Here is a 24366-nt window from a genome sequence, read left to right on the forward strand (position 1 = left end):
TTTGCTCCTGCTGTTGGAATGGTGGCTTGATGATGTGAAGACATTATGGTGATATGATCGTGTGATTTTTAGATGTTTTTCTGCGGGACACGCCCACTGAAGTCCTGGGTCTGAAATGCATGGTCCGCTATTGCACACACATATAAACACTCACATACACACACACACACACAGAGCTGTTCAGAAGTTTTCCTTGTAGAAGTGAAAGCCAAAGCGTTCACATTGTGCTTTGATTATTTTAGCCAGAGCCGGAGATCCGCAATAAAACACGTGGACTTTTCCTTTCTTCTCCTCAGACACTTTCTGGAAGACCTGGCATGGAAGACACTCCCAGAGGAGACAAGCGTCAGCCAACAGACACTCTGCTTCCAACCAGTTCAACAGACAGTGTTTAACAACTAACTTGGAGCAAAGCTGCCACTCAAACAATTGGTTCCAGATCAAATTAATTTCTCCAGAACATACTTCAGACTGAACCTTAATCTGAAAATAGATATTCTATATAGAGAAAAGAAAATATTAAAGGCATACTGTGCACATTGTTTTGATCAGTGTTGTTTGTTTGACTGCACAGCTTTCATCCCTTTATGATTTTGTATTCTTTGGGTTGTGTTACTCTCTGTTTTTACCTCCTTCCACTTGAATTTGTATTTTAAATGTTGTATTTTGTATTTTCATTTTAATCTTCATGGTTACTATGGTTGTCTGCTGAATGCCATAGAACAGCACCAATACATGATCTTGTTCTCTAAATGCATTGTTCCATCCATTGTACAAGTATGGAGCAGTGAAATTATAAAAGGGCAAACTGTGCAAAAATGTAGGTAGTAATGAGAATTAAATACTGACCAATGTAGCAAAGTTCAATTAGTTTGCGATCGCCAGACCGTACCAGAACTACGTAATCCAGTACTTTAGCAAAGTTGATCCGTATACTCTATGTGATCTCGGACTTGCCGGACCCAGCGGCCGACGCAGCAGCAGAGTTTGCGACTAGCTTTCCCGCAAATGGAGGAGACGAAAGGTGCATGAGAGAAAACAGAAGCAAAGCGCTTGAGGGGTGGATCAGAGCTAGGCTTAAGGCTAACTCCTGCAGAACACGGCTCCCTTATATTTGTTTGCTAACGTGCAATCCTTGGAAAAGGAATTGGACGACCTGAGACCGGACTTGAAAACCAAGCATGAGACGAGAAACTGCTGCGCTCTGATCTTCACAGAGACATGGTTGAAGCGGTCGACCAATCCTGATAACGCCATTCGTGTGAAGCGGCTAACAACCTTCTGAGCGGAGCTGCACTGTCAGCGCTAAGTCTTGGGCTGGTGGTTTGTGTATTTTCACTAATAACAACTGTTGCAGATATTCCTCTATAATCACATTCAAATTTGTATGCATTATTATTTTTTATATTCGAATATATTCAAATTTATGATGCTCAAATAAATGGGGGGGGGGGGGGGGTTATGCAGGTTCGGCACTGTTCCGCAGCTTCCATCTTTTCTTCAAACAATGCAAATAAAAACTCTTCATGTATTTTATTTACCCCGTTTCCTGCTGCTGCGTAGCAGATCGCAGATCGCTCCTCAAAAAATCCTGCCCCCGTTCTCATGGCCCGCTGGCAAATACCCCCAAGTAGCCTGGCACAGTCCGCGGGCCGGTGGTTGGGAACCTCTGCATCAAAGGACATTCCATTGATGATGGTCAGGGTTATTTTCCACTTTCATCACTCCATCAGTAGAATTACTGGACCTTGTGGTCAAAGACGCACTTTCTCTTGTACACACAGTGAAATAGGAGGAGAGGGAGACGCTTGGTGCGTCGTGCGTCTCCGCCCACGTGGACTTTGCACAGTGACTGGATTATTTCTCTCTCATGTGCATTGACTGTGCGACAAACTGGATCAACTTATGATGAACTTTATTTCTCATCACATGTGAATTAATTCGCTAATGTTAGCCAAAACATTTTTAAACAATTATTTATTTCTAAAAATAAAAACACAATTGAATGGCAATTTCAGCATTGGAAGAGCAATTTCTTTTTTAATATTAGAGTTCTATACGAGTTTCGTTCATGCAGCCCTAGGAATGTTACAGTGTTCTTAACCCATTTCTCTCCAGACAGGCAATGGCAGGTTTTCACAAAATGTCAAGGAAAGCCACCCCTCATTACGATGGCAAGGTACTTAGTCTTGACCCAGCTGATGTCCGATGGACCCTGAGGTGAGTCAACTGACAGAAAGCTGCAGGTTCTGACAATATACTACTAGGTCGTGTGCTCACAGAATGTAGTGACCAACTGGCAATGTCCTCATAGACATTTTTAACATCTCTCTGAGCTAGGCTGTCATCCCACCATGCTTCAAGATTAAAGATTCAAGAGATTATTTGTCACATACATATACATACGGTCATACATAAAACTGTCAGCATTACACCAATGCCAAAAAAATAGCGCCGGTGCACTCACTCCCATCATGATGACATGCTTTGAGAGGCTGATCAAGGACCACATAATATCCAGACTCCGCCCTAGACTAGACCCATTCCAGTTTGCATACCGCCCTAACCGCTCCACTGAAAATGCCATATCACTGTACACTCCATCCGAGCCTTTGGATGAAAATAACACCCATGTGTGAATGCTGTTCACAGGCTTCAGTTCAGCTTTTAATACAATCATACCCCAGGACTTTTTAAGCAAACTACGTCCACTGTGCCTGAGCACCTCCCTTTGTAACTAGCTTTTGGACTTTCTCTCAGACAGACCCCAGTCAGTACATGTTGGAAACAATACCTCCAACACCATCTCACTAAGCACTGATTCCCCACAGGACTCTGTCCTGAGTCCACTGCTGTTTACCCTGATGACCCACAACTGTTGTGCCAAGTTCAGCATGTACCACATCATAAAGTATGCGGATGACACAATGGTAGTTGGCCTCATCCTGGCTTACAGGGAGGATATTAAACAACTAGTGGACTGGTGCAACACCAACAATCTGTCCATGAATGTTGACAAAACAAGAGATTACTGTTGACTTCAGGAGGAACCGTCTCAATCACACTCCAACCTACATCAACGGCACAATAGTGGAGTCACTCAAGAGCACAAAGTTCCTGGGGTGTACATCACGGACAACCTGACCTGGACCCTAATCACCGCATCTCTAGCCAAGAGAGCCGAGCAGCGCTTGCACTTCCTGCAAGGGATGAGGAGAGCACCCCTCCCCCTCCCGTCCTCACCACATTCTACAGAGGCACCATGGAAAATGTACAGACAAGCCGTATGTCCATCTGGTATGGAGACTGCAATGCCCTGGACGGGAGGTCCCTGCAGTGAGTGGTAAGGATCGTTGAGAAGATCATTGGGACTTCACTCCCATCCATTCAGGACATATCACACAAATGCTGCTTGACTAAGGCCACCAACATTGCCAGGGACCCCACCCATCCCTATCACGGATTGTTTGCCCTTCTGCCCTCTGGCAAAATACCGCAGCATCCAGTACAGAACTGCCAGGTTCTGCAAACGCTTTTCCATTGTTCCGTTTAGTGACTGTTTTTAACATGTGATGTGCAACTTTCGTTTTTTTTATTCTGATGTGCAAATTTAATTATTCAGATGTGAAATTTAATATATTAGAATATTAAGTATTTCACTATTTAGGATTTACCTCCGACTCTCTCCATGCAGGCTGTCTTCCATCCTCTCTCTCCTCCAAATTCTGCCCTTCCTTTTATTCAACAACTGTAGGATGGAGTGATGTTTTGCCTCTCAGATAGATAGCCTTGTTATACCACCTTTAGCGGTGCACAATAAGTTTGAGCAATTTGATTATTTGTTGGAAAATAGCTTTGAGCAGTCTTAAAATTAGACAATAAAGCTTGTACACTGAAGATGGCATTCTAAGATATTAGAAATTGGGCAAAAACCGGTACAGTATGCCTTTAATATATAATTTTTTTCTCTCATAAATGAATAGTCAAAGCTCTAATTACAACAAACAGCCTTCTTAACTAATTTTGTATTGTTCAACCTCCGTATTGAAAATATGTTTCTCACTTTGGCCCACTCCGGTCGTCCAGGCTGAGTTCGGGTCCGCAGACCAGTGATTGAGTCTCTCTTCTCCTTCTTCGCCAGCAGGTCTAGTGCCATCTGCAGGCCGATGGCCTTCATGTCATTCTTACTCAGAGCAGAAGTCATGTACATGTGCATCTCCAAGAAGCGACCTTCAACACAACCAGAGTAGGAAGTTTTAAAGAATCCATTGATCTATGGTCTGTCTACAGGTCTGGGGATTAAGAGATTACATGTCAAGTTATGTAGCTAAATTTATTAAAGTAGCTACTACATTTTGATAACGCCTACTTAAATGCTCTTGTAAGAGCACATGTTGCCCCCCGGATGCTGCGCTCATCAAATGAGCGTCGCCTGGCTCTGCCGGTCATACAGCCACGGCAATCCAGGCTATTCTCATTTGTAGTTCCACGTTGGTGGAACGAGCAGCCAAAAATGACCAGAGCAGGGACCTCCCTCTTTGTCTTTAAGAAGCACTTGAAGACCCAGCTCTTCAGTGAGTACCTCCTGTCCTAACCTACAACTACTTAGCACCACCTTGCAGTATTTATTGTTACACTAATGTTGTTGTTACACTAATCTCTGTCGCAATGTAGCTTGAATGTTATTCTCCCTTGTAAGTCGCTTTGGATAAAAGCGTCTGCTAAATGACTAAATGTAAATGTAAATGTAAATAATTATATGAAGTATGAATCAAGATGTTTTGGATTACTTAGGGTTACACTGAGGCATTCTAATGACACAATCTAATGACTCATTTTTACTTCTACTGTAATATCCATTTGTGACTTAATCCTCAAATGAAAAAGTGGAGGATGAATTTGCAGATTCACAACAAGTAGGTCGGAAGCATGTCCAATACAAATGCATTTTAGGAGCTGGATAAACAGAGAGTATTTCACATTGTTGCTGAAATGGGCATGAAATTATTCTGTCCGAGCATCTGCAGGTTAACCAAGCAAATCAGAAAATTGTAATCTGATATTTCCTTTGAAATATCCTTTCAGCCCACCTACCTACCTGTTTGCCGGCCTGTTTGCCTGCCTGTCTGCCTGTGTGGCTGCCTGTCTGTCTGTCTGTCTGTCTGCCTGCCTGCCTGCCTGCCTGTCTATCTGTCTGTCTGCCTGCCTGTCTGTCCGCCTGTACGTGTGCCTGTCTGCCTGCCTGCATGCCTGTCTGTCTGTCTGTCTGTCCGCCTGTCTGCCTGTCTGTCCGTCCACCTGTACATGTGCCTGTCTGTCTCTCTGTCAGTCTGCCTGCCTGCCTGTCTGTCCGCCTGTACGTGTGCCTGTCTGTCTGCCTGTCTGTCTGCCTGTTTGTGTGTCTGGCCGCCTGTCTGCCTGACCATCTAACTGCATGTCTTACCTTCTGGTTCCTCATCTGCTTGATCCATCTCCAGTTTTGTCAGCAAGCTGACGAACCATTCAAAGGATTTCTGGTCTCTGTTGATCCAGATGAAATCCACCTGCAAGTTGTATTGGGTCAAGTGCATGAAAAAATAAAAAAAGGAATATTTTAGAAGAATTGCATTCCACATAAATAGACAATGCAAATTTGAATTGCAACTCTGAAGACTGGCTAGTTGTATTGATAGAATTAGAGACAAAATACTTTTTTAATTACATTTTTATTGCACTAAATCCTTAATACAGCCACTTTCTTTTTACAGCTTCCAGACTCAAACAGATCATCATTAATCATATCAATTTTGAAATTAACTGAATGAAGTCTATTCCTGGGCGTGATATTTGTTTTCCTGCTGGAATGATAATAGTTTCTTTGCAAAAGTGAGGCTTAATTTGATGTGGGGAAAAATGTATTTATTTGTTTAGTAAACTCCACGTGTGTCAGGATCCTGCCCTGCCTTGATGACTGCTTTTGTATTTTACCTGGTCCCATTCACTCTGTCGGTATCGGATCGTTGCATGTGTTGTCGCATGTGTTAACGTTTATGTTCCTGTACGTTTCCCTGGGTGTGTGCCCTGAACTCTCAGTTCTGGATTTTCCGCTGGCTCCTCTCCTCCCTGTTCCTGATTCCTGATTCCCTGCCAGACCCTGGGCCCCGATTCCCTTTCAGGGAATGTCACGAGTCACCAGTCCCTGCCTGACCTGATCCCCCTTTTGTTGCCTGTTCCTGACTCCCTACCTGTCGACACATTAAACACCTGTACAAACTCATAAAACCGTGTGTGTCCAGCGTTTAGGTTTACTTGACCACATCCTTAACAGTACGTTTTGACCAAACATGAACCCAACAGACCCTGTTTTTATGTCATTCATGGGGTTCCTCACCCAGGGCCAGCATGCTTCCCGGCCTGGATGTCCCCTCCAGGAACCCCGGACTGCTCGCCCCCCGCCCCCACTCCCGGCAATCAGATGTGGGGTTGCGACCCTGGAGCCGAGCCCCCAGGCCCGAGCCGACTGGGCCAGTACTCGCATGCCCCGTTCCTGGCCCTGAGGATCCCGAGCAGTCCCCCTTCTGGGGGTCGTGCATTGTGGTTTTTTTTCTTGGGACCCTCAGAAATCCCCCCTGGAAAGGACAAAGTCCCAAGGATCCCCGAGGCCAACCACGATTCACGCGGCCTGGCGCTCACCAGTCTCCGGCCCGACGCTCCCAGTCTCTGTTGCCCAGCACCCCGTTTCTTCATTGCCCAGCACCCCCGTGTATCTGCTGCCCCCCTTGCCTCTCTGCTGCCAGGACTTTGGATTGTCGAAGGAAGTGTTGGAAGGGGAGGAGCCCGCTTTCGTTTGGCTACTTGCGGTCTCCTGGGGACAGGACATCTCCACCTCCCCTTTCTCCAGAGTCTAACATTACAGTCCCCGAGCCGCCGGCCGCCTATCCCGAGGTCCAGCCTGTTCCAGTCCCTGAGTCGTCGGCCGCCTCTCATGAGGTGCAGCCCGTTCCAGTCCTCGAGTCGTTGGCCGCCTCTCCTGAGGTGCAGCCCATTCCTGCTCCCGAGCTGTCGGCTGTCGTTCCTGCCCTGAGTGCGTGTTGATCCCGCGAGCGGTCCGGCTTCTGGTCCCGGCCCCCTGGTAGCCCTCCGGAGCTGCCTAGCTCATCTGCCCTAAGGCCAGGGTCGAACCCCCAAGTGGTCCAGCTCCCGGCACCCTGGTAAACCCTCCAGAAGGCCCTCCCCCTCCCCCTACCTGCCCTGTTGGCCTGGGCAGGGTTCTAGCTCCCCGGCGGTGGGCCTGAGGGGCGCCTACTCCTTTTTGCCCACCTTCAGGCCCCCTCCACTCGCGCTGCTCAGGCAATTCCCCCCAGTTTCCCCGTCCTGCTCGTCCTATTGGGACCTCTAGGAGCCGTCCCTTTGGGCAGGGGGTACTGTCAGGATCCTGCCCTGCCTTAATTCCCTGTCTGTCTTTCTCTGGCTCCCTTTGTCCCGCTCTGGCTCCCTCTGTCTGCTCTAGGTCTATCTGTCTGTCTCCCTCTAGCTCCCTCTGTCTGTCTATAGGTCCCTATGCCCCTCTCTAGCTCCCTCTGTCTGTCTGGCATCACATCCCTGTCACTGCACACCTGTCCACAGTTAGTAATCGCACCACCTGTCTCCACTTTCCTCGTCACTCCTTTTGTATTTAACCTGGTCCAATTCACTCTGTCAGTGTCGGGTTGTTGCGTGTGCGTGTGCCAAACTCTCAGTTCCTGATTCCCTGCCGGCCCCTGGGCCCCGATTCCCTGTCGGTTCCTGGTTCCTGAGTCTCTGCCTTCCCCGTCACGAGTCCCTGCCTGTCCTGATCCCCCTTCTGTTGCCTGTTCCTGATTCTCTGTCTCTACACATTAAACCCCTGTACAAACTCCTAAAACTGTGTGTGTCCAGTGTTTGGGTTCACTTGACCCCATCCTTAACAACATGAGGATATTTTCACTAAATACATATTTCGAATGGACCTGTATGGGAAATGACGCTCCAGTTGCTATGCCCAGCCAGGAAAAAGGGTCTAGGAGAGGGGCTCTCTCCACTGGACTGGGAATGCCCCGGAATCAACTAGGAGGACGTCTGGGCCCTCTGCCACCAGGGCCCGGATAAGCATTTGAAAAATGGATGGACATTTCTATGGGTATATTCTCACTTTGGTTCTTTTCTCTCAGTATTTTTCTACTGGGTATATTGGTCCTTTATCTATGGGTGTTCTGTCAGGACAGGAAGAGGTTTTTTTTTTGTTTGTTTTTTTTTGCAAAATAGGCATCCACAGTAGCCAATAGTCAATAGTAATTTACCCTTTGCCATGTAAATAAAATCACAATGTCTCAGTAATGTCAGTCTGTAGTTACTCTTTACAATATAACGTGAAGAGTGTAATCATACTTTCCGTAATTTCATCTCACTGTCTTTGATGTTTTCACACCAGGAATAGTTACAGTTGGGACAGTTCTGCTTCCTCCTGCGATACCTTCAAAAGTCAAACACAACATCATTTCAGTTGGAGGAACTGACCGCTTCTTCTAACAACTGGGCAATGCAGGGTGCATGTTGAACATGTTGTACCGGTACATGATGCTTTGAAGAATAGAAGCAAAAGGCGTTATTCCGATTCCTGCACCAATCAGGACTGCATGTTCAGAAGCAAAGATCTGCCTGGTGGGAGTCCCATACGGTCCATCTACATAACACTGACACAACACTTAGACTCAATAAATACCAAGCATTTCAATATTAATTCCAATTTCAATACACTGTATGTTCAGTTGACTTCAGATACGATGTATATATGAAAAATAATTCAACTAATTTGACACATTGAGGTAAAACTCTGTCACCATCTCTGCAAAGACAGCATCACCAGGAGCAGAAAGCAAAGAGATACAGGTAAGTGTTCAAATGACGTTCACGCTTCAACTTACCTTAAAGTTGCAGAATCTGGGGCTCTCACCTAATTTTGCAGAAATCTGAAATTGAGATGAGATAGATTTCCCTGAGGGGTGTGGCCTAATGTTTGCACTTCTCCATAGAGATGAGGCTTGGAGAGGGATGTGAACTTGTCAGCGCGTACTTCTCTCAGTGGGGGTCCCTCTCCTCTCTCAGCCTGGCCCAGAGGATCCGCCGTTGTGCTCTGAGATCTCAGAACCTGGATTGCACCTGAGTTGAGACCATTTTGACGGTACATAGTCAGTTCGATGGTGTCATCCTCATTGGAGGCAACTAATCCATTGGAGATGGTTGACCTGTACAACTCCTCCTGAAAGAACATTTCGAATACAACTGATTAATCAGGGAGAAGATGACCAAGTATGTGTCTGAATTTTCTTTCGTTCAGACCTGAGTCTTCATTTGCCGCCTGTTTCTGAGGCTGTGTGCAAGCCTCTTGGGGCTTTCTGCCTGGGTCTCAGGCTGCCGGATGTATTCAAACAGGCGGTTGGTCCATTGGCCCATGGAACGAATATGCAGCCACAGAGTATCTGGAAAATACAGCCAATACCTTTCAAATATTTTTCGACAAGAAAATCCTAAGGGCCAGTGAGCGATTTGGAAAAATGTGAAACAAAATATTGTTTTTAGAGACAAATAATCATTTTATTTCTCCTTTAAGATGCAACATTTTGTATGATTTTGTAAAAAAGTGAATTTTATCATATGGGCAATTCTAATAAGCCAGTTTATAATCAATGACTTCACTGCAGAGAAACATTTTATTAGATTCATGGAGCTGCTGATAAATGACGTGCTTGCAAATCACAAGAAATCAAACTTGCAAAAATCAAACTTAAAATTATGTTTTGTGAAAAATATTTATTTTAATTGTTTTTGTATAGTTACAGCATAGTTTTCAAAAATTTTAACAATTCACTTTTAATTGCTTTTTGAAAGTAATTTCTCCACTTCGAAATGTGTTAAAAATAAATATTAATCTTTTTAACGTAACATCATCTAGACACCATGTTCAGTCATTTTTTATGGATTCAGCAAAATGTTTTTAAAAACACCATGCCTGTCAATCAAATCATTCGAGACTTCAATTTAGGTCTTTTATGTCAATGAAAGGATCATTTTTAACAGGCCGACCTAAAATGTCCAATTTTCTTGTCTTGCTCATGATGACATTTTGCTATGACATTTACCTGACTGCTCGGGGGCACTGCTGATAGTGAACGGGTGCCACTCGTACTTGGCGATGTCCGGTATGTTGATGTAGACATAATCTCCAGGTTTAAAGTGGAAAAACTGTGGACGCTTGATGACCAGATGAGTGACCTACAAATTGACAAAATAATTCCCTTTTTGAAGAACACAAAATATATAAAACAAAATATTAGTCGATCAAGCAGATGCTTTTTGTGAGGTGAGGTTCCGCAGGAGGTGGAGAGGTGGGTTTAGATAGCCTACTAGGATATAACAAATGAAATAATTTGATAAGATTTTCATAAAATTATGGAAAATATGTGATTTTAAAGCCATAGAGTTGGTTAGCAGGCTAGGTAGCTCTGCAAACAGTAAAACAAACCAGTCGACGAACTGGGGGGGATTCCCTAAAGGTCGCTAGCATCAGGTGGCGATAACCATGACACATCAAGGGAAAACCCACCTGTTTGATTTTTTTGTTTTTTTCTCCCGCACATTGCTGAATTGCCTCGTATCCGTGTTAGAAATTTCTCTCTTATGTTCTATTTAATTCTATTTTATATTTTGAAAACATTAAGTACATTTGTGTGGATTAATTGTGCATTGTGATTTGAAAAAAATATTTGCCGTCGAGATTTATCCATATATTATCACCATGTAGCGGGCCGGATGTGAGCCCCGGGCCAGTAGTTTGAGACCCCTGATCTAAGCCAATTGACTCTGAAGAGCAACCAGAGCCAGAGGCGTCTTCTACCACAAATGTTAGCATAACCAACACTGATGATACACCTGCTGGGACTGCTGTCAGCACAAACCTGCCAACGCCCGGGGTGACAGCAGTGGAAAGAATGAATGACCCGTAACACATGGCTATTCGTTCAGGGTTAAAGCTTGGGATGGACAGTGTGCAGAGACGCAAAAACCCTTCTGCTTTCTGAAAAGCTAATTGGCACGCACTTATCAGAAGAATGCATTAACAGGTATGTACGCAGCCATGCCCAGAACCGGTTGTGCAAAACAAATCTACAAACTTTGTGATAGTCTTGCCCACAAAAGGGCCATTGAAGCCCTAGCAATCAAGCAAAAGGAGATTTTGCCATGTGGCACGGTGGCGCAGTGCATTGCACTGCTGCCTCAGAACAAGAAGGTCCTGGGTTCGATTCCCACCTGGGGTGCTGTTGGCACCGTTCTCCGGCGGGTTATCTCCCAAATAGGAGCTTTTCTGTGTGGAGTTTGCATGTTCTCCCCGTGCTCACATGGGGTTTCCTCCACCTCACGTCAGTAAGGACCCCCACCAAAAACATGCACCCATCATCGTCTGACCAGTGATGGACACTTATGACTTGGTCCCCGGGTGCGTCCACGTATGCTGCCCACTGCTCCTGGCTGTGCCCCCAGAGGAAGGACAAGCCAAGATGGGTCAAATGCAGAGGATCCATTTCACCGTGTGGTGTGTTGCGTGACAAATAAAGACTGTTTCTTTCTTCTCAGGTCCGACTTTATGGTGGCCAAGAAAAGCGTTCTCCTTTGATGAAGCTCTGGGAGCTCAATGGCACAAAAGTAAGCACAGTACATAAGTAAGATCACTCGTGTTCTGAAATTATAGGCCATATTGCACAGCAAATGGGAAGTTTTTTCAAATATTAAAGAGACCAATTCAAAAATCAGCCTCACCATTAATGAAAGAAGAATACGAGAGGGAAAGGAGATGTGGACTGTTATGAATCCTCCCTGATCTCCCAGTATTTATATTTGTTTTCACATTTTATTTTCATCTGGTCATTTCCTCAGGCCATGTCACTGACCTCCATGACATTTCAGAGCCGCCCACTCCCTTTTGCTCAGCTGTCACTCCCTTCACCACTCCACTTCCCTGTGTTCTCTGCCACATTGTCTCGTGCATTACATTGAGCTTTCTTGGACTACTTCCTGTTTCCTGTGCCTTCCGTCCGAACCTCTGCCTGATACCCTGGACTGTGATTCTCTGCCTGTTCCCTGCTGGATAAGTATGCCTTCTCTGACAGATCTCCTGGTTTTTACCCCTGCCTGTTTTTTCTGATAAACCTCGTGGACGTTGACTTCTTACCTGGTTGCTTTTGTGTCGTCAATTATGGGTTCACATCCGTTCTGAGTCAGTGAGTGTAACAGGGACGATGCATTTTCAGACATTGTAGAACTGACACAGGTAACAGTCGATTTACCACAGCTTGTGACAGAGGTTTCGCCACGTGGGATTAGATGACAGGTTTTTGGTGAAACATCTCATCAGCATTGCTACGGCTTCAGGTCTCACCGGCAAAACCACTGGAGTGATTGCAACACAGTCATGGACTGAAGTGGCAGTCCATGACTGTCTCAAAGAGGTTGCTGGATGTACCCACAAGTTGTTTATGTTATCTCTAAGTTGTACTTTCTGTACCACCAGTCATTAAAGAATGCAAGATTGCTTGAGGAAGCAGCTGCAGATCTACAGTAAACATGCAAATGAAGATAAATCCCCACTGAATGCTGAACAGCACACGTCCCTGGGCCTGTTTAAACATGTTGTACTCGTTGAGGGCAGGGACAAGATTAACCAGCAAGATCCGCAATAGGTTGTGTGAAAACAGCCTCTCATCGTTCCTTTTTGTGGGACTTGGGTCAAATCTCACCAAAGGGGGTCCTCAAGTCCTAACACCCTTTACCACATCATGGATTAAATCAGATCATTGCCAGTCCACATCATAGGCTTCTGGAGGAACAGCAAAGGCAGCTGAACCCAGGCCTCTGTGGTCCCTTCTGGTTTAAGGTTAGGGCTATTCCCAATGAATTGTATCATTCACTTTTAGCACTGTATTGTATGTGATGGGTGTTGATGAGGACTAGATGCCTCTTTGGCAGCCGGGCTGAATTTTTGTTGGTATTTACAATGCTCATGCATGTGTATGTTGTTATAGGCTGGATTGTTGATAGGTGACCCTCACATTTGATGTCTTAATTGCACTGAGAAATGATTGTGCTCATCTGTATGTGATGGGTAACTTTAACCGTGGTTGATTTGGACCCGATCCCTTGTAGGCAGCCTGGTGTGCTCTGTTTTTGATTCAATGGTGATCTACTATGGAAAACTCACTTTTTCAATGCTTGTGCACATCAGTTTGGGTCTCTGATGGGCCTACTAACACACACACTGTGAAACAAGACAACCCAGTCAGTTTTTTTGCGCTGTCCGAGAAAATTTGTCCTGAAATGAGCCAATCAGATTTTTGTTCCCTTTTACATTACATTACATTACATTGCATTTAGCAGACGCTTTTATCCAAAGCGATTTACCATTATTCAAACACCGACGGACGCAGCCATCAGGAGCAATTAGGGGTTAAGTGTCTTGCTCAAGGACACTACAGCATGCTAGCAGGAGGAGCCTGGGATTGTAGGTCATAGAGACCACAGTAGAATTTGGACCACCCTCCATCTGAGAGTCATTCCACACAACGCTGGAGAAATAACACAAAGAATAACAAGCCTGAGCTTGTAAAGACCAGCACAAATCTTTTAAAATAAAGAGGAATTAATACCAACTGTCTGTGATGAAGAAACTGCAGATGATAGAAATGTAAGTAATGAAAAAAATAATTCTGCTGTGTTTCTTTAAAAAAACAACAAAAAAAAACAACACTGTAGGCTGTGGCAGGCGATCCACTGTGCATTTCTTCAAACAAAACCAATAAAAAAATTGGGTGTTTTTATTGCAGATGTATTTATTTTATTTTCCAACATTTACATGAAACAAAAAAAATCCCTGCGCGCTGTCAAGCTTGGTGCATGGCAACCAGTTGTACCAAACCTTTAAATGAGGCCTTGTAGATGTAATAATGATGAAGATTCAGATACTGGGTTGATTATTTCTCGCCGAAAATGTGTTCAGAAAAAGATTTTGGTGAACTGATAAGATGAAATCAGTGAAAGTTTACGGAGGGAAACTGGAGTAAAGCTCAAACCAGAAGCCAGTGTTCAAACCCCATTGGTGCATGGAACTAAGGGCCTCGGGAGGGAGGCTCCTCCCATTTAAACAGAGCATCAGGAACACGATGGATTTGAAGATATGTTAGAATGGCTAGAATGCATAATCTGAGTCGTATTTTCAACAGAAAAATTCAAAACATGTTTTGGGGAACTCAGAGAGCTATATAAACTTGTGTAAAAAGGAGCATAATAGGTCATCTTTAATGGTCATACTTTTGTATGTTTATAGGCAGTTTTGTTATTTGACCTACCCGTGTCTTATTCGTGCAGATAAACTATAGAATATAGTACATGGCTCTGCAGTAGGGTTTCTATGGCTCTGCAAGAATATGAAATGCCAAGTTCATTGCCTGTGATCTGTCTGCTGAGAACAGCCTCATGGATGAGAATGACATTTGACAATTCTTCATTGTATAAACTAGCAAAATTCGTTAAGGCAAGTCATTCGGCGTTTCCAAAACCATTCTATTAAACTGAGAGGGATTCCATATTCTTTTAGTGCTCAGAGGCTGCTGGTGCGCAGTGCGAGCCTTCTGTGGCCAAGCAAGGGTAGATATAATAATAAAGTCAATGATCACTCAAAGTAAACAGAACATTATAATTAAATGTTAGCAGTTGATGCAAAGTCTTTCAGTGAGGAGCTTCAAATGTTGGGACAGGGCTGTCCGATAAGCTATCTCTACACCTAGAAAAAACAGAGGTCATCTTATTTGGATCAAGAATTAAACAAGGAAAGACCCCAGAGATAAAGGTAAAGGTAGGAGAGACTGTTATTTTAGCAAAGGACACTGAACTATTTAGGATGTTCATTTGATAAACATATATCAGGGGAGGCTATTGCTATAAAAGCCCTCACTAAAATCTGCCAAAATACTAAATTTTTGGGGAGAAAATCAGGGTTGTTGGATAGATCAACACTAAAGACGTTAGCTGGAGCATTAGTTCAAGGTCACTTTGACTATAGTGCCATCTCCTGGTTCAATAGTACACCACACCACCACGCATCAAAAATAAACTCCAGACTGCCCAAAACAAGTTGATCAGGGTTGTGTTAATGTTACCTTCCCATACAAATTTTGTGTCAGCATAATTTCAACAGCTTGATTGGCTTCCAGTTAAAAAGAGTCATACAAATCAAGTTAAGATTGTTCATAATGAGGTCCCCAAATATCTGTCCAACTACTTTAGTCGCTTCAGAGACAATCACAACAAGAGGCAGCTCAACAGATTTTATTACTTTTAGATTCAAGATCAAAATGGGCAAAAATACCTTTCTATACACATCTGCAATTGAGTGGTTCCAGTATTGCTGAAACAAAGCAGCAGTATAGAGATATTTTAAGCGGGTGAGGAAGATATGGCCAGCAAACAGTCTCTGAGAATAGGGACCTTGCACATAACTCAGAGTTGTCCGTTTATGCTTTTTTCTGTAATGTGATTAAATGGATATTGTATTTGTGGTTAGGATTAGGGTCATAAATTTGAGATAGGCCTATGCAATAATAAAATTTAACAAATTGCCTATAATAATTAAAATAAGCTTTCAGTGTGTGCCATCGGCACATGCCGTACTAAGAGAGTTGTTGTATGCAATGAATATGTTTTAAAATAGTAAACTATAGGCCTATATATTTTCTAAATAGAGACCTTTTCCAATACATTCTAAATGTAAAAAAAACCCCAAAAAAACACATCCTGTTTTCCAGGACCTAACCCTAACCCCAAACTCTTGCCAAAGGAAAAATTACACGGGATTACTGTTACTATCCAATCGCCTCATCATTTCTTGATGCAACAAATGCCGGTTCCTTACTCAATCCAACTAAGCTATCTGTATCATTCCCCAGGTGTGATCCTTCACCTCCAAGATTCAAGATTCAAGAGGTTTATTCGTCACATACATATACATACTTTGATACATATATGAATGCCATCTTCAGCCTCATCCGTTCACTTTATTTTCGTAACTCAATCACCCTATGGTTATTACCTATCACACATGCAGACTGGAACTTCATCTTTGGCAACTCTTGCGCTCCAACTGGAATGGCATCACCTTATTTTACAAAGACATCATCACTCAACCTGAAGACATCCAGCTGTTCATCCCATCATCAGATGTTGCCCCGTTCCTAGGTTTCAGAGGGTACGATGGTGGTAGATGGTTTTCATCCATCAACCAAAACACTCCAGCGCCTTCATTTGCCTTTCATGAGCTTTAACTCATAGTCATCGCAGCTTGCTTTTGGGGTCAAAAATGATCCCGTAAGACCTTAAATATTCACACTGACAACAGTGCTGTTGTCAAAATCATCAACAAATTATGTTCTCATTCCCTGGACATATTGCAATCATTCCATTTTCCACTTCAATTTTGACTCGACTCCCCAGTTACTCCATTCACTCCCTCTCCATTGGCACTTCCACTGAGCATTGAGTGCGACACACACATCCAAACATTGGAGAGTGCAGTCAGCACTGATGGGTTAAAATTGTAGACAGGACCTTTACAAACATTGACTGGGTGTTCAACTCCAGGATGTGAAAAGATTCAATTGAGCCACAACGTGCGATTCTACATGAGCATCTTCAGCACCAGCACACCCACCTCCGTGCACCCATGTCTGCATGCAAAAGGGTGGTGACTAACCTGTGAGTTGTGTTTGATGCAGGTTCAGCCCCAGATTGCCATCCACACTTCTATGAAATCTGATCTTAATGCGAGGCCAGGCCACCTCCGGATGTGGTCTGGCCAATCGGATCTCAGATGATGTCAGATCGGATCTGGACCTGACAGTTAACGCGTCCTGGTGTAAAAGATATCTTCCAATTAGCTTTTATTTACTTTCACTTATATAACCAATACTCATATGCTTTCATATGCTTTTTTATAACCAATAAATGTTTTTGTTCATGCTCCCTTCCTCTTTAGTTTGTGCCTACAAGGCAGTACCAGGCACCACGCTCCCTTGTCCTCACAAAACTAGATCAGATGCGCATTCCTTTCTCTAAGCACGGCTTTTAGCCGACATACTCCAGCTTATGCAGCGAATACTCTGAACCTATAAGCTTCAGAGGAGGCCTTGAGGAAATCTTCCACACCAGGGTGATTGGATCACAAAAGTGAAACAGAGCCCATAGACAAGACACTGGAATGCATGTTTCTCTTGGCATACTTTGGTTTTCCCCGATGCTCCTCATTCGACCCTTCATGTCACCCCAGCCTCTCTGATATTGCCAATAACACTCACAACTTTCTAATTTTCACCCTCAAGCAAAGAAAAACTAACCATATTTCTGTTCCATCTCAACTGCTACCTTGACCCTTTTCAAGCCCTCCTAAGTTTCATCCATTATCGGCATTCTCTTAATTTTTGACTCAAAGATTCCATTTTCACAACTAAAACAGCAACTATTGCTTCTCGTTATTTGTTCCAACGTCACTTCTAATCAAGTCTGCCATCCCACCACAACTGTACTCCGGACACTATCTTAATATTGGTGCCATCTCATCGGCTTCACACCATGGTCTGTCACCACGCCATCCAGCTCCTAGGAAGCTCATCCTCTCAAGCTTACAACAGATACATCTGCACCAACCTTAAGGATCTCGAACAAGCCCATTCAAGTTAAGTCATTATAAGGGGTCTTTTGTGGACCTGAAAGTGTGGCTGAGGCCCAACACCCCATACTGAGTCAAGGCTCCTGGTGTTCCATCTTGCATCAACCTTGCCATTCATCATCCCCAGTTTAATTTCCAAACGCATGATAGATGATTCAAGATTTAATAATGATTCAAAATGTATTTGTGGCGGATAAAGGGCCGTGGTCAAGCACTACACGCAGACGACAGCACAGTTCCCTTTTCCCGCAGCCACCAAGCTGGGGCTCGGGGGCGTCGTGCTGGCGCTGATTGGTCCAAATCAAGGAAGGGTGGGAGCGAACCCCCACAAGTGACACCTGAGCAGAGACCCGGGAGGGCGCCGAGTGAAAGGCGCCCTGGAGTCCATCCACGGGCTGTGGAAACGCCTCAGTGAAATGGAGCGAGAGCGGGAGTATCTCCGCTGCCAGCTGGGATGCGTCTTCGCCAGAGTGAGCTCTCTGGAGCACGCCGTGACCGGCCTACCTAGATGACGTTATTATTCACAGTGACACCTGGCAGCATGTGGCCGCTGTGCTGGAGTCCCTGAGGTGGGCTGGGCTCACCGCCAACCCAAAGAAGTGTGATGTGGGACGACGTAGTACGGCGAGGTACGGTATCTGGGATACCACTTAGGCAAAGGCCTGGTCCGACCCCAGCTTGATAAAACCACGGCGGTCGCAACCACGCCAAGACCTAAGACCAAGAAGGAGGGGAGGCAGTTCTTGGGGCTGGCCGGCTACTGTAGGAGGTTTGTCCCCAACTTTTTGGAGCTAACCAGCTCCTTGACTGACTTGCCAGCAGACGTTTAGGAGGGTAAAGTCAGCTCTCTGTGGGAAGCCAGTGCTGTTTAACCCTAACTTCGCTCTCCTTTTCTGTCTGCAGACTGACGCGTCGGGCTGGGCACAGTCCTGTCCCAGGAGGTTGAGGGGACCGAGCCCGGTGCTGTACCTCAGTTGCAAGCTCTCAGAGCGGGAGTCGAGGTACAGCACGGTTGAGAAGGAATGTCTAGCCATCAAATGGGCAGTCGGTTCCCTCCGCTACTACCTCCTGGGACGAGCTTTCACCCTCCGTTCGGACCACGCCCCGCTGCAGTGGCTCCACCGCATGAAGAACAAAAACCCGGATCACCCGGTGGTACCTGGCTCTACAGCCCTTTAACTTCCGGGTGGTCCACAGGCCAGCGGCGCACATGGTCGTGGGTGATTTTCTCTCCCACTCTGGGGGAGCCGGAGGGGGAATTGGCTGTTGGCCAGACGGCTTCCCGGCTTAAGGCGGGCGGTGGAGGTATGTGGTGGACAAAGGGGCGTGGTCAAGCACCGGCTGCAGATGACAGCCCAATCAGTGCCCGCATGGCGCTGATTGGTCCAAATGAAGGCAGGAAGTTTTCTTAATGTTTTGTCTGTCTTACAGAGGAGATCGGCGTACGGGCTGGTGAGCAGCCCAGGTGCGGAACGCTATTCCTCCTATGCCCAAGAGGACTATTACAAATAATTATATAAATATATCCTCATATATATATAAACTGTGGCCTGGGTGCCAAACACCCTAAATGAACAATAAAATTCAAGCCATGTTGGCGAGCCATGGCCAGAAAGACTCCGTCTCCCTCCCTGAACCTGTAACTGTGGGAAGGAAGCCCCACAGTATTTTATTTTCAAATTCCTCTGTAATAAACCTCTAACCCCGGCCGAGGCCAGTCACCAACACAGTGGTGCATGTAAAACTGTGAAATACATCTTTCAGTTCTCAAACAGATTCCACACATACTTTATTATTATTCCATTTCACACAATGCTACAACTCTCTTGTTGAGATTAGGTACCCAACCTTTCCAGGAGTATAATAAAAATAAATAATAAAAGCATTGAATGTATAAATAAATAAAATAAAGTTAAAACGGGATAAGAAAAGCTAAGAAGACTAATTATGCTTCTACGATGTACTTCTAATTACTACTACACTACTCCACTATTAAATACACTACTGCTACAACACTACTACATTAGCAGGCAGGCAAGGCAGGCAGTATAATATGATCTGATGATAATTCACAGCTGATAATATGATGATAAAAATAATTATAAACATTGTGTATACATGTGTTGTGGTGTGTGCAGTGAGCATTAAAGACAAGCTAATCTTGTCCAGTTTTTTTTTTTGTTACACACACAAACAGCCACAGAGGGCGCATGCACATTTCACAATTTCTGTAGTCAAGTTAATATTATTGGTATTATTACCATTATTACTATTATGTTATAACAATTATTATTCACATTGCTGTAAGTGTTGTCAATGCAGTTATTTTCACTTGCTTTATACTATTTGTACTTTACTTCAGCATAGTGCCACCTGCCCATATGAGCATAGTGCTACTCCATGTTAAATTTTGGAAAATGTGTTAATATATTTTGTTTATTGAAATTGCAGTGTTTTGAGAGACACCCGAGAGTATTATCTTATAACTTTATTGTACCGTATCTTGTTACAAATGTATAGAGCACATTATGCTACCTAAGAATACATGGCGCTGTGGAATTCCTTGTGTAGAGTAAGGATTTAGAGTTAACGTTAGCATTAGTTGAGCATTATGTTGAAATTACCATTAGGCTTAATGTTCAGGTTAGGGTTGAAGTTATATTTAGTGTTTAAGTTTAAGCCTGGCGTAGACTTTAGCATTTGGTACCTTTGATGGCAGCAGGTTGACTTCCACAATGTAGAGCCCCCCCATGTGAGATACTGCAAGTCCTAAGAGCTTCTCCAGGATGAACACCAGCCCCGGGACCACAAACCACTTCCAAAAGTTGGCACAGTGTACGACCAGCAGAGACCAAACCCATATATAGGACAGATGCGACCAGTAGAAGACCTGGATGGGTTAGAGTCCATGTTAGGGTTTTAAAGAACATTTTAGTTTACAGTCTCGTTATTTAGTTAAGGTTTTAGAGAAATTGAACATTTATTTAAGAAAAAACATTTTTTTTTAATCTATAATCATGAAGATTGAGACCAAAAAATTGTTATTTAGATTGGATTCAGATCAGCGTCGGTTGCTTGTCACACATGATGGTTATAATTCAGGCCATACCAAATTCACGGCTGTGAAAATCTCGCCACAGACAGTGAAATCTGCCTCATTCCATGTAATTGACAATTTGCCCCAAAAAAAAGTAAGGTGCCAAAGTGCTGCCAAGCCAAGTGACACAGACTTTATGGTTTGTGTTTCCATGGTGACTGAGCTGGAATCAGCAGCAGGAAGTCTTTAGAAAAAGGACAGTGATGACTCCACATGGCGTCAGCATCAGTGTCCTTCCACCAAGTCCAACTGTCGTTCTCATTCCCTGAGAGATAAGGAGCCATGGTCTGGTCCACGCACCAATCTGCCTTTTTTTGGCAAATGTATATGAACGTATTTTAATAGAGAGAACCCTGTAGAGTGCGTGTTCCACTCATCTCAGTGAGTTTTAACTATGGCAACATTGAATGTAATTTTGTTGTTCTTTTGGAGCCGTTGGATGTAAACATGAAACATGAGATGAAACGTTGCCACATGAGACGAGCTCTGTGTGGCCTTGAAGTTTTATTTAATCATCACCATGAAATTAAGTGGAATCTGTTATTTTTAAGAATCTAGGTCCGTGAAATTAAACAAAATTGGCTGTGAATTTGGTAGGGCCCTAATTATGGTTTAACCACCTTTGTTATCAAATGCTCACCCTTTTTTAGTGATAGTGTCTGTTTTATGAGCTTCCTCTCCCCCAGATGAACAAGATAACGCGTTACTCATTCAGTTTATTGCATTTATTAAAAGTGAAAATTCTCCACAAGACGATGAGTTACCTCAAAGTGTCCACTGCGGCGTACGAAGGTGCTGGAGCAGAGAACCATCAGACCAATAAGAAGTTGCAGCAGGACTCCTGTGAGTGAGGCCGTTCCCTTCACCCAACCAATGCCTGGTCTGGTGGTCAGGAGGTACTCCCAGACGCTGTAGCTGCTGTGCTGGGACAGCCGCACTGCCACACACAGGTTACACAGCTCGTACTGGGATAGAAGCTCTTATACTTACAACCAGTTTTAGTGTCAGGATAAACAGTGGTGGAGATGTACATATATTATTGTTATCTCCATCTTACTTCTTCTTCCATTCTTGACTGCAGTTTTTTGCTGCTGTGACCCCTGAATTTCCCCAGGGGGATCAATAGTTTTATCTTATCTTACTGGGTTATAATATTTTTTTCACCTGTTATTCTGCTTCTTAACAGTGTGTGATAGCGCTATAACCTGCCTTAGTGTATTAGTGTGTTGTGTGATGACCTGTACCAAAGTTGATGACGTGCGAGATGGTGTGCATGACGGTGTAGCACAGAATGGCGTAGCCGACGATCTGGTGGAGCAGAATGTTCTGGTCTAGTGGCAAAATCCGGACCACCCAGGTCGCTCTGAGCCACGTGAAGCAGCGCCGCAGCATCAGGACCTGCCGGTGCACATGCAGACACACATTTAACACACACACACACACACACACACACACACACACACACACACACACACACACACACACACACACACACACACACACACACACACACACACACACACACACACACCTCTTGTCTTCTTCAGTGACCTGTGGACCTCACCATGACAAAGGTGCAGTTAAAATTCAAACACTGTCCGCAGCCTTTGGCCACCATGAACCAGGCTCCACCATGACGGTTCTGCAACATGGCTGCCGTGAAGAGCAGCAGGCTGAGGCAGGCATAGGCACAGAGGAACAGAAGCTTCCGGCTGTTGTTCTGCCAGTACGTCAGGGTTAGATAGCGAGGGGTCTGACGCTTCTTCTGCTCCAAATCTGGAGGCTTAAGCCAGTTTGCAGCACTGACAGTGCGAGAGGGAAGAGCGATAAGAATATTAGACAAGAAATTACACGTGAAATTAGACATTTTTACATTCAATTATTCAAGTCATCCACTGTAGTTTGTATGTAGCATCATAAGATGGCACCTCTAGCTAATATTAGCATGTAGGTGGAGCGAAGCAAAGGACTAGAATTAATGGTTGGCTGTGCCAAAGGTCATTATTGCCAGACAGCGGTCATTATGAAGAAATAAGTCAGTGCTGATTACAGGTTTTTACCAATCAAGAATTGAAGTGTGTCATAAGATACGATTTTATTAAGATGAAAGGTGAGATAGATCTCACCAGATACCTTACTGGAATACTGTCCTGAAAATCATGCTACTTTAGACCTGATGGTGAGGTTCTCCATGACTTCGGGGAAGTTCTCCAGCTCTGCCTTCAGCTCTTCGAAGGTAATGGAGCCGCTGTTGTCTTTATCAGCAGACTCGAACAGAGCCAAGGTCAGATCATCCAGCTTCTCTTCTGGTAACGAGATGGCGCTTTCCCTTAGACAGGACTTCAGGACTGTGCGGAGCTCATCTGGATCAATAGAACCACTTCCTAAAACCATAAGAATTCATTTTCATTTTGTTTGGTATAAAAATTCTTCATCAATGAGAGGGACAAATGCAACCTTGATAATCAAGAGCAACTTGTATATTACTATTGTATTGATAATCCGAATGAGACTATAAGTGGGATTGTAGGAAAGAGAAATAAATGGGCCGTGAAGGTAGTGGTTTAGCAATGTGTTTATGACACAAAGGCTCAAAAATACCTTTTTTAATCTTGTGAAATTTGGAATAATAACAATAAATCAAACACATTCCTTTGTCTTATTAATGAGGCTTTCCCTTCAGTTTCAACTAATTTCATTGTTATTCTGCTGCTTCTTGCATCCAATAGCAGAATTAAACATTTGCTGTAATTGTAAAATGATCTCTTTGGTTCCACAAGTGCATCCTGACCGTCCACGTCGTAGACTTGAAACAGGAATTTGAGCTTGTCCGTCTCACTCCCGTGAATCAGAAGTTCCAAAGCTTTGAGCAACTCATCCAGACTGATGGAGCTGCTGCCATCTGAGTCGAACAGCGCAAAGAACCGTTCTGCAAAGAAAGACTGCACAGCATGTCAAAGATATTGTCTCTTTTCATGTTTTGGAAAATCCAACCGATATGTTGAGAAACCTTGAATTTATCTGTGTCCCACCAACAACTATGGCAACATGCATTTTTGTCAAGGTACTTATATTTTATGGTTGTTAAAGCTATGGTAGTGCCCTCTTTCCAAATGGAATCAACAAATCCAAAATATTACAACCCTAAATACGTTTATATTTCCTGTATCATTGAGACAAAAATATCAAATGTTCAACGCTAGGGTAAATGGCTAAAACACAGTTTGCTACAGTAGTGTCATTTACCTCCATAACTCACCTCTTTGACCTTCAGAGCTGTTTTGAATTCTTCAAGGTCAATTTCTTTATCGTCTCCTGCGATGCTCTCAAACTGCCTGGTGACCCACTCCAGCCAGCGTGTGTCCTCGTCCAGACTCATCGTCCGCTGAGTGTAACGCACCTTATAGGCAAGCGGAGGGCAGGGCATGCAAGGGAGTAGAATTATAAACTATATTACTATGCTATATATTAGGGCTGTCAAAGTTAACACCCTAATACTCCACAC

General features: G+C 44.1%; 1 protein-coding gene across 1 annotated transcript; it reads right to left on the minus strand.

Annotated features, from left to right (window-relative positions):
- Positions 1-180: 180 nt before the first annotated feature.
- nox5 (NADPH oxidase, EF-hand calcium binding domain 5) lies at positions 181-24240 on the minus strand (the record flags this gene model as incomplete). Its single annotated transcript, XM_080001730.1, has 16 exons — positions 181-312; positions 4064-4230; positions 5444-5543; positions 8386-8461; positions 8557-8690; positions 8922-8966; positions 9071-9256; positions 9337-9476; positions 10137-10269; positions 20472-20654; positions 21626-21798; positions 22106-22259; positions 22426-22663; positions 23035-23245; positions 23653-23803; positions 24121-24240. The coding sequence occupies 16 exons, from the start codon at positions 24238-24240 to the stop codon at positions 181-183; spliced, it is 2343 nt and encodes a 780-aa protein (XP_079857856.1).
- Between the last annotated feature and the right edge of the window lie 126 nt (positions 24241-24366).

Source organism: Zeus faber (assembly GCF_960531495.2).
Source record: "Zeus faber genome assembly, chromosome: 6".
Classification (NCBI taxonomy): domain Eukaryota; kingdom Metazoa; phylum Chordata; class Actinopteri; order Zeiformes; family Zeidae; genus Zeus; species Zeus faber.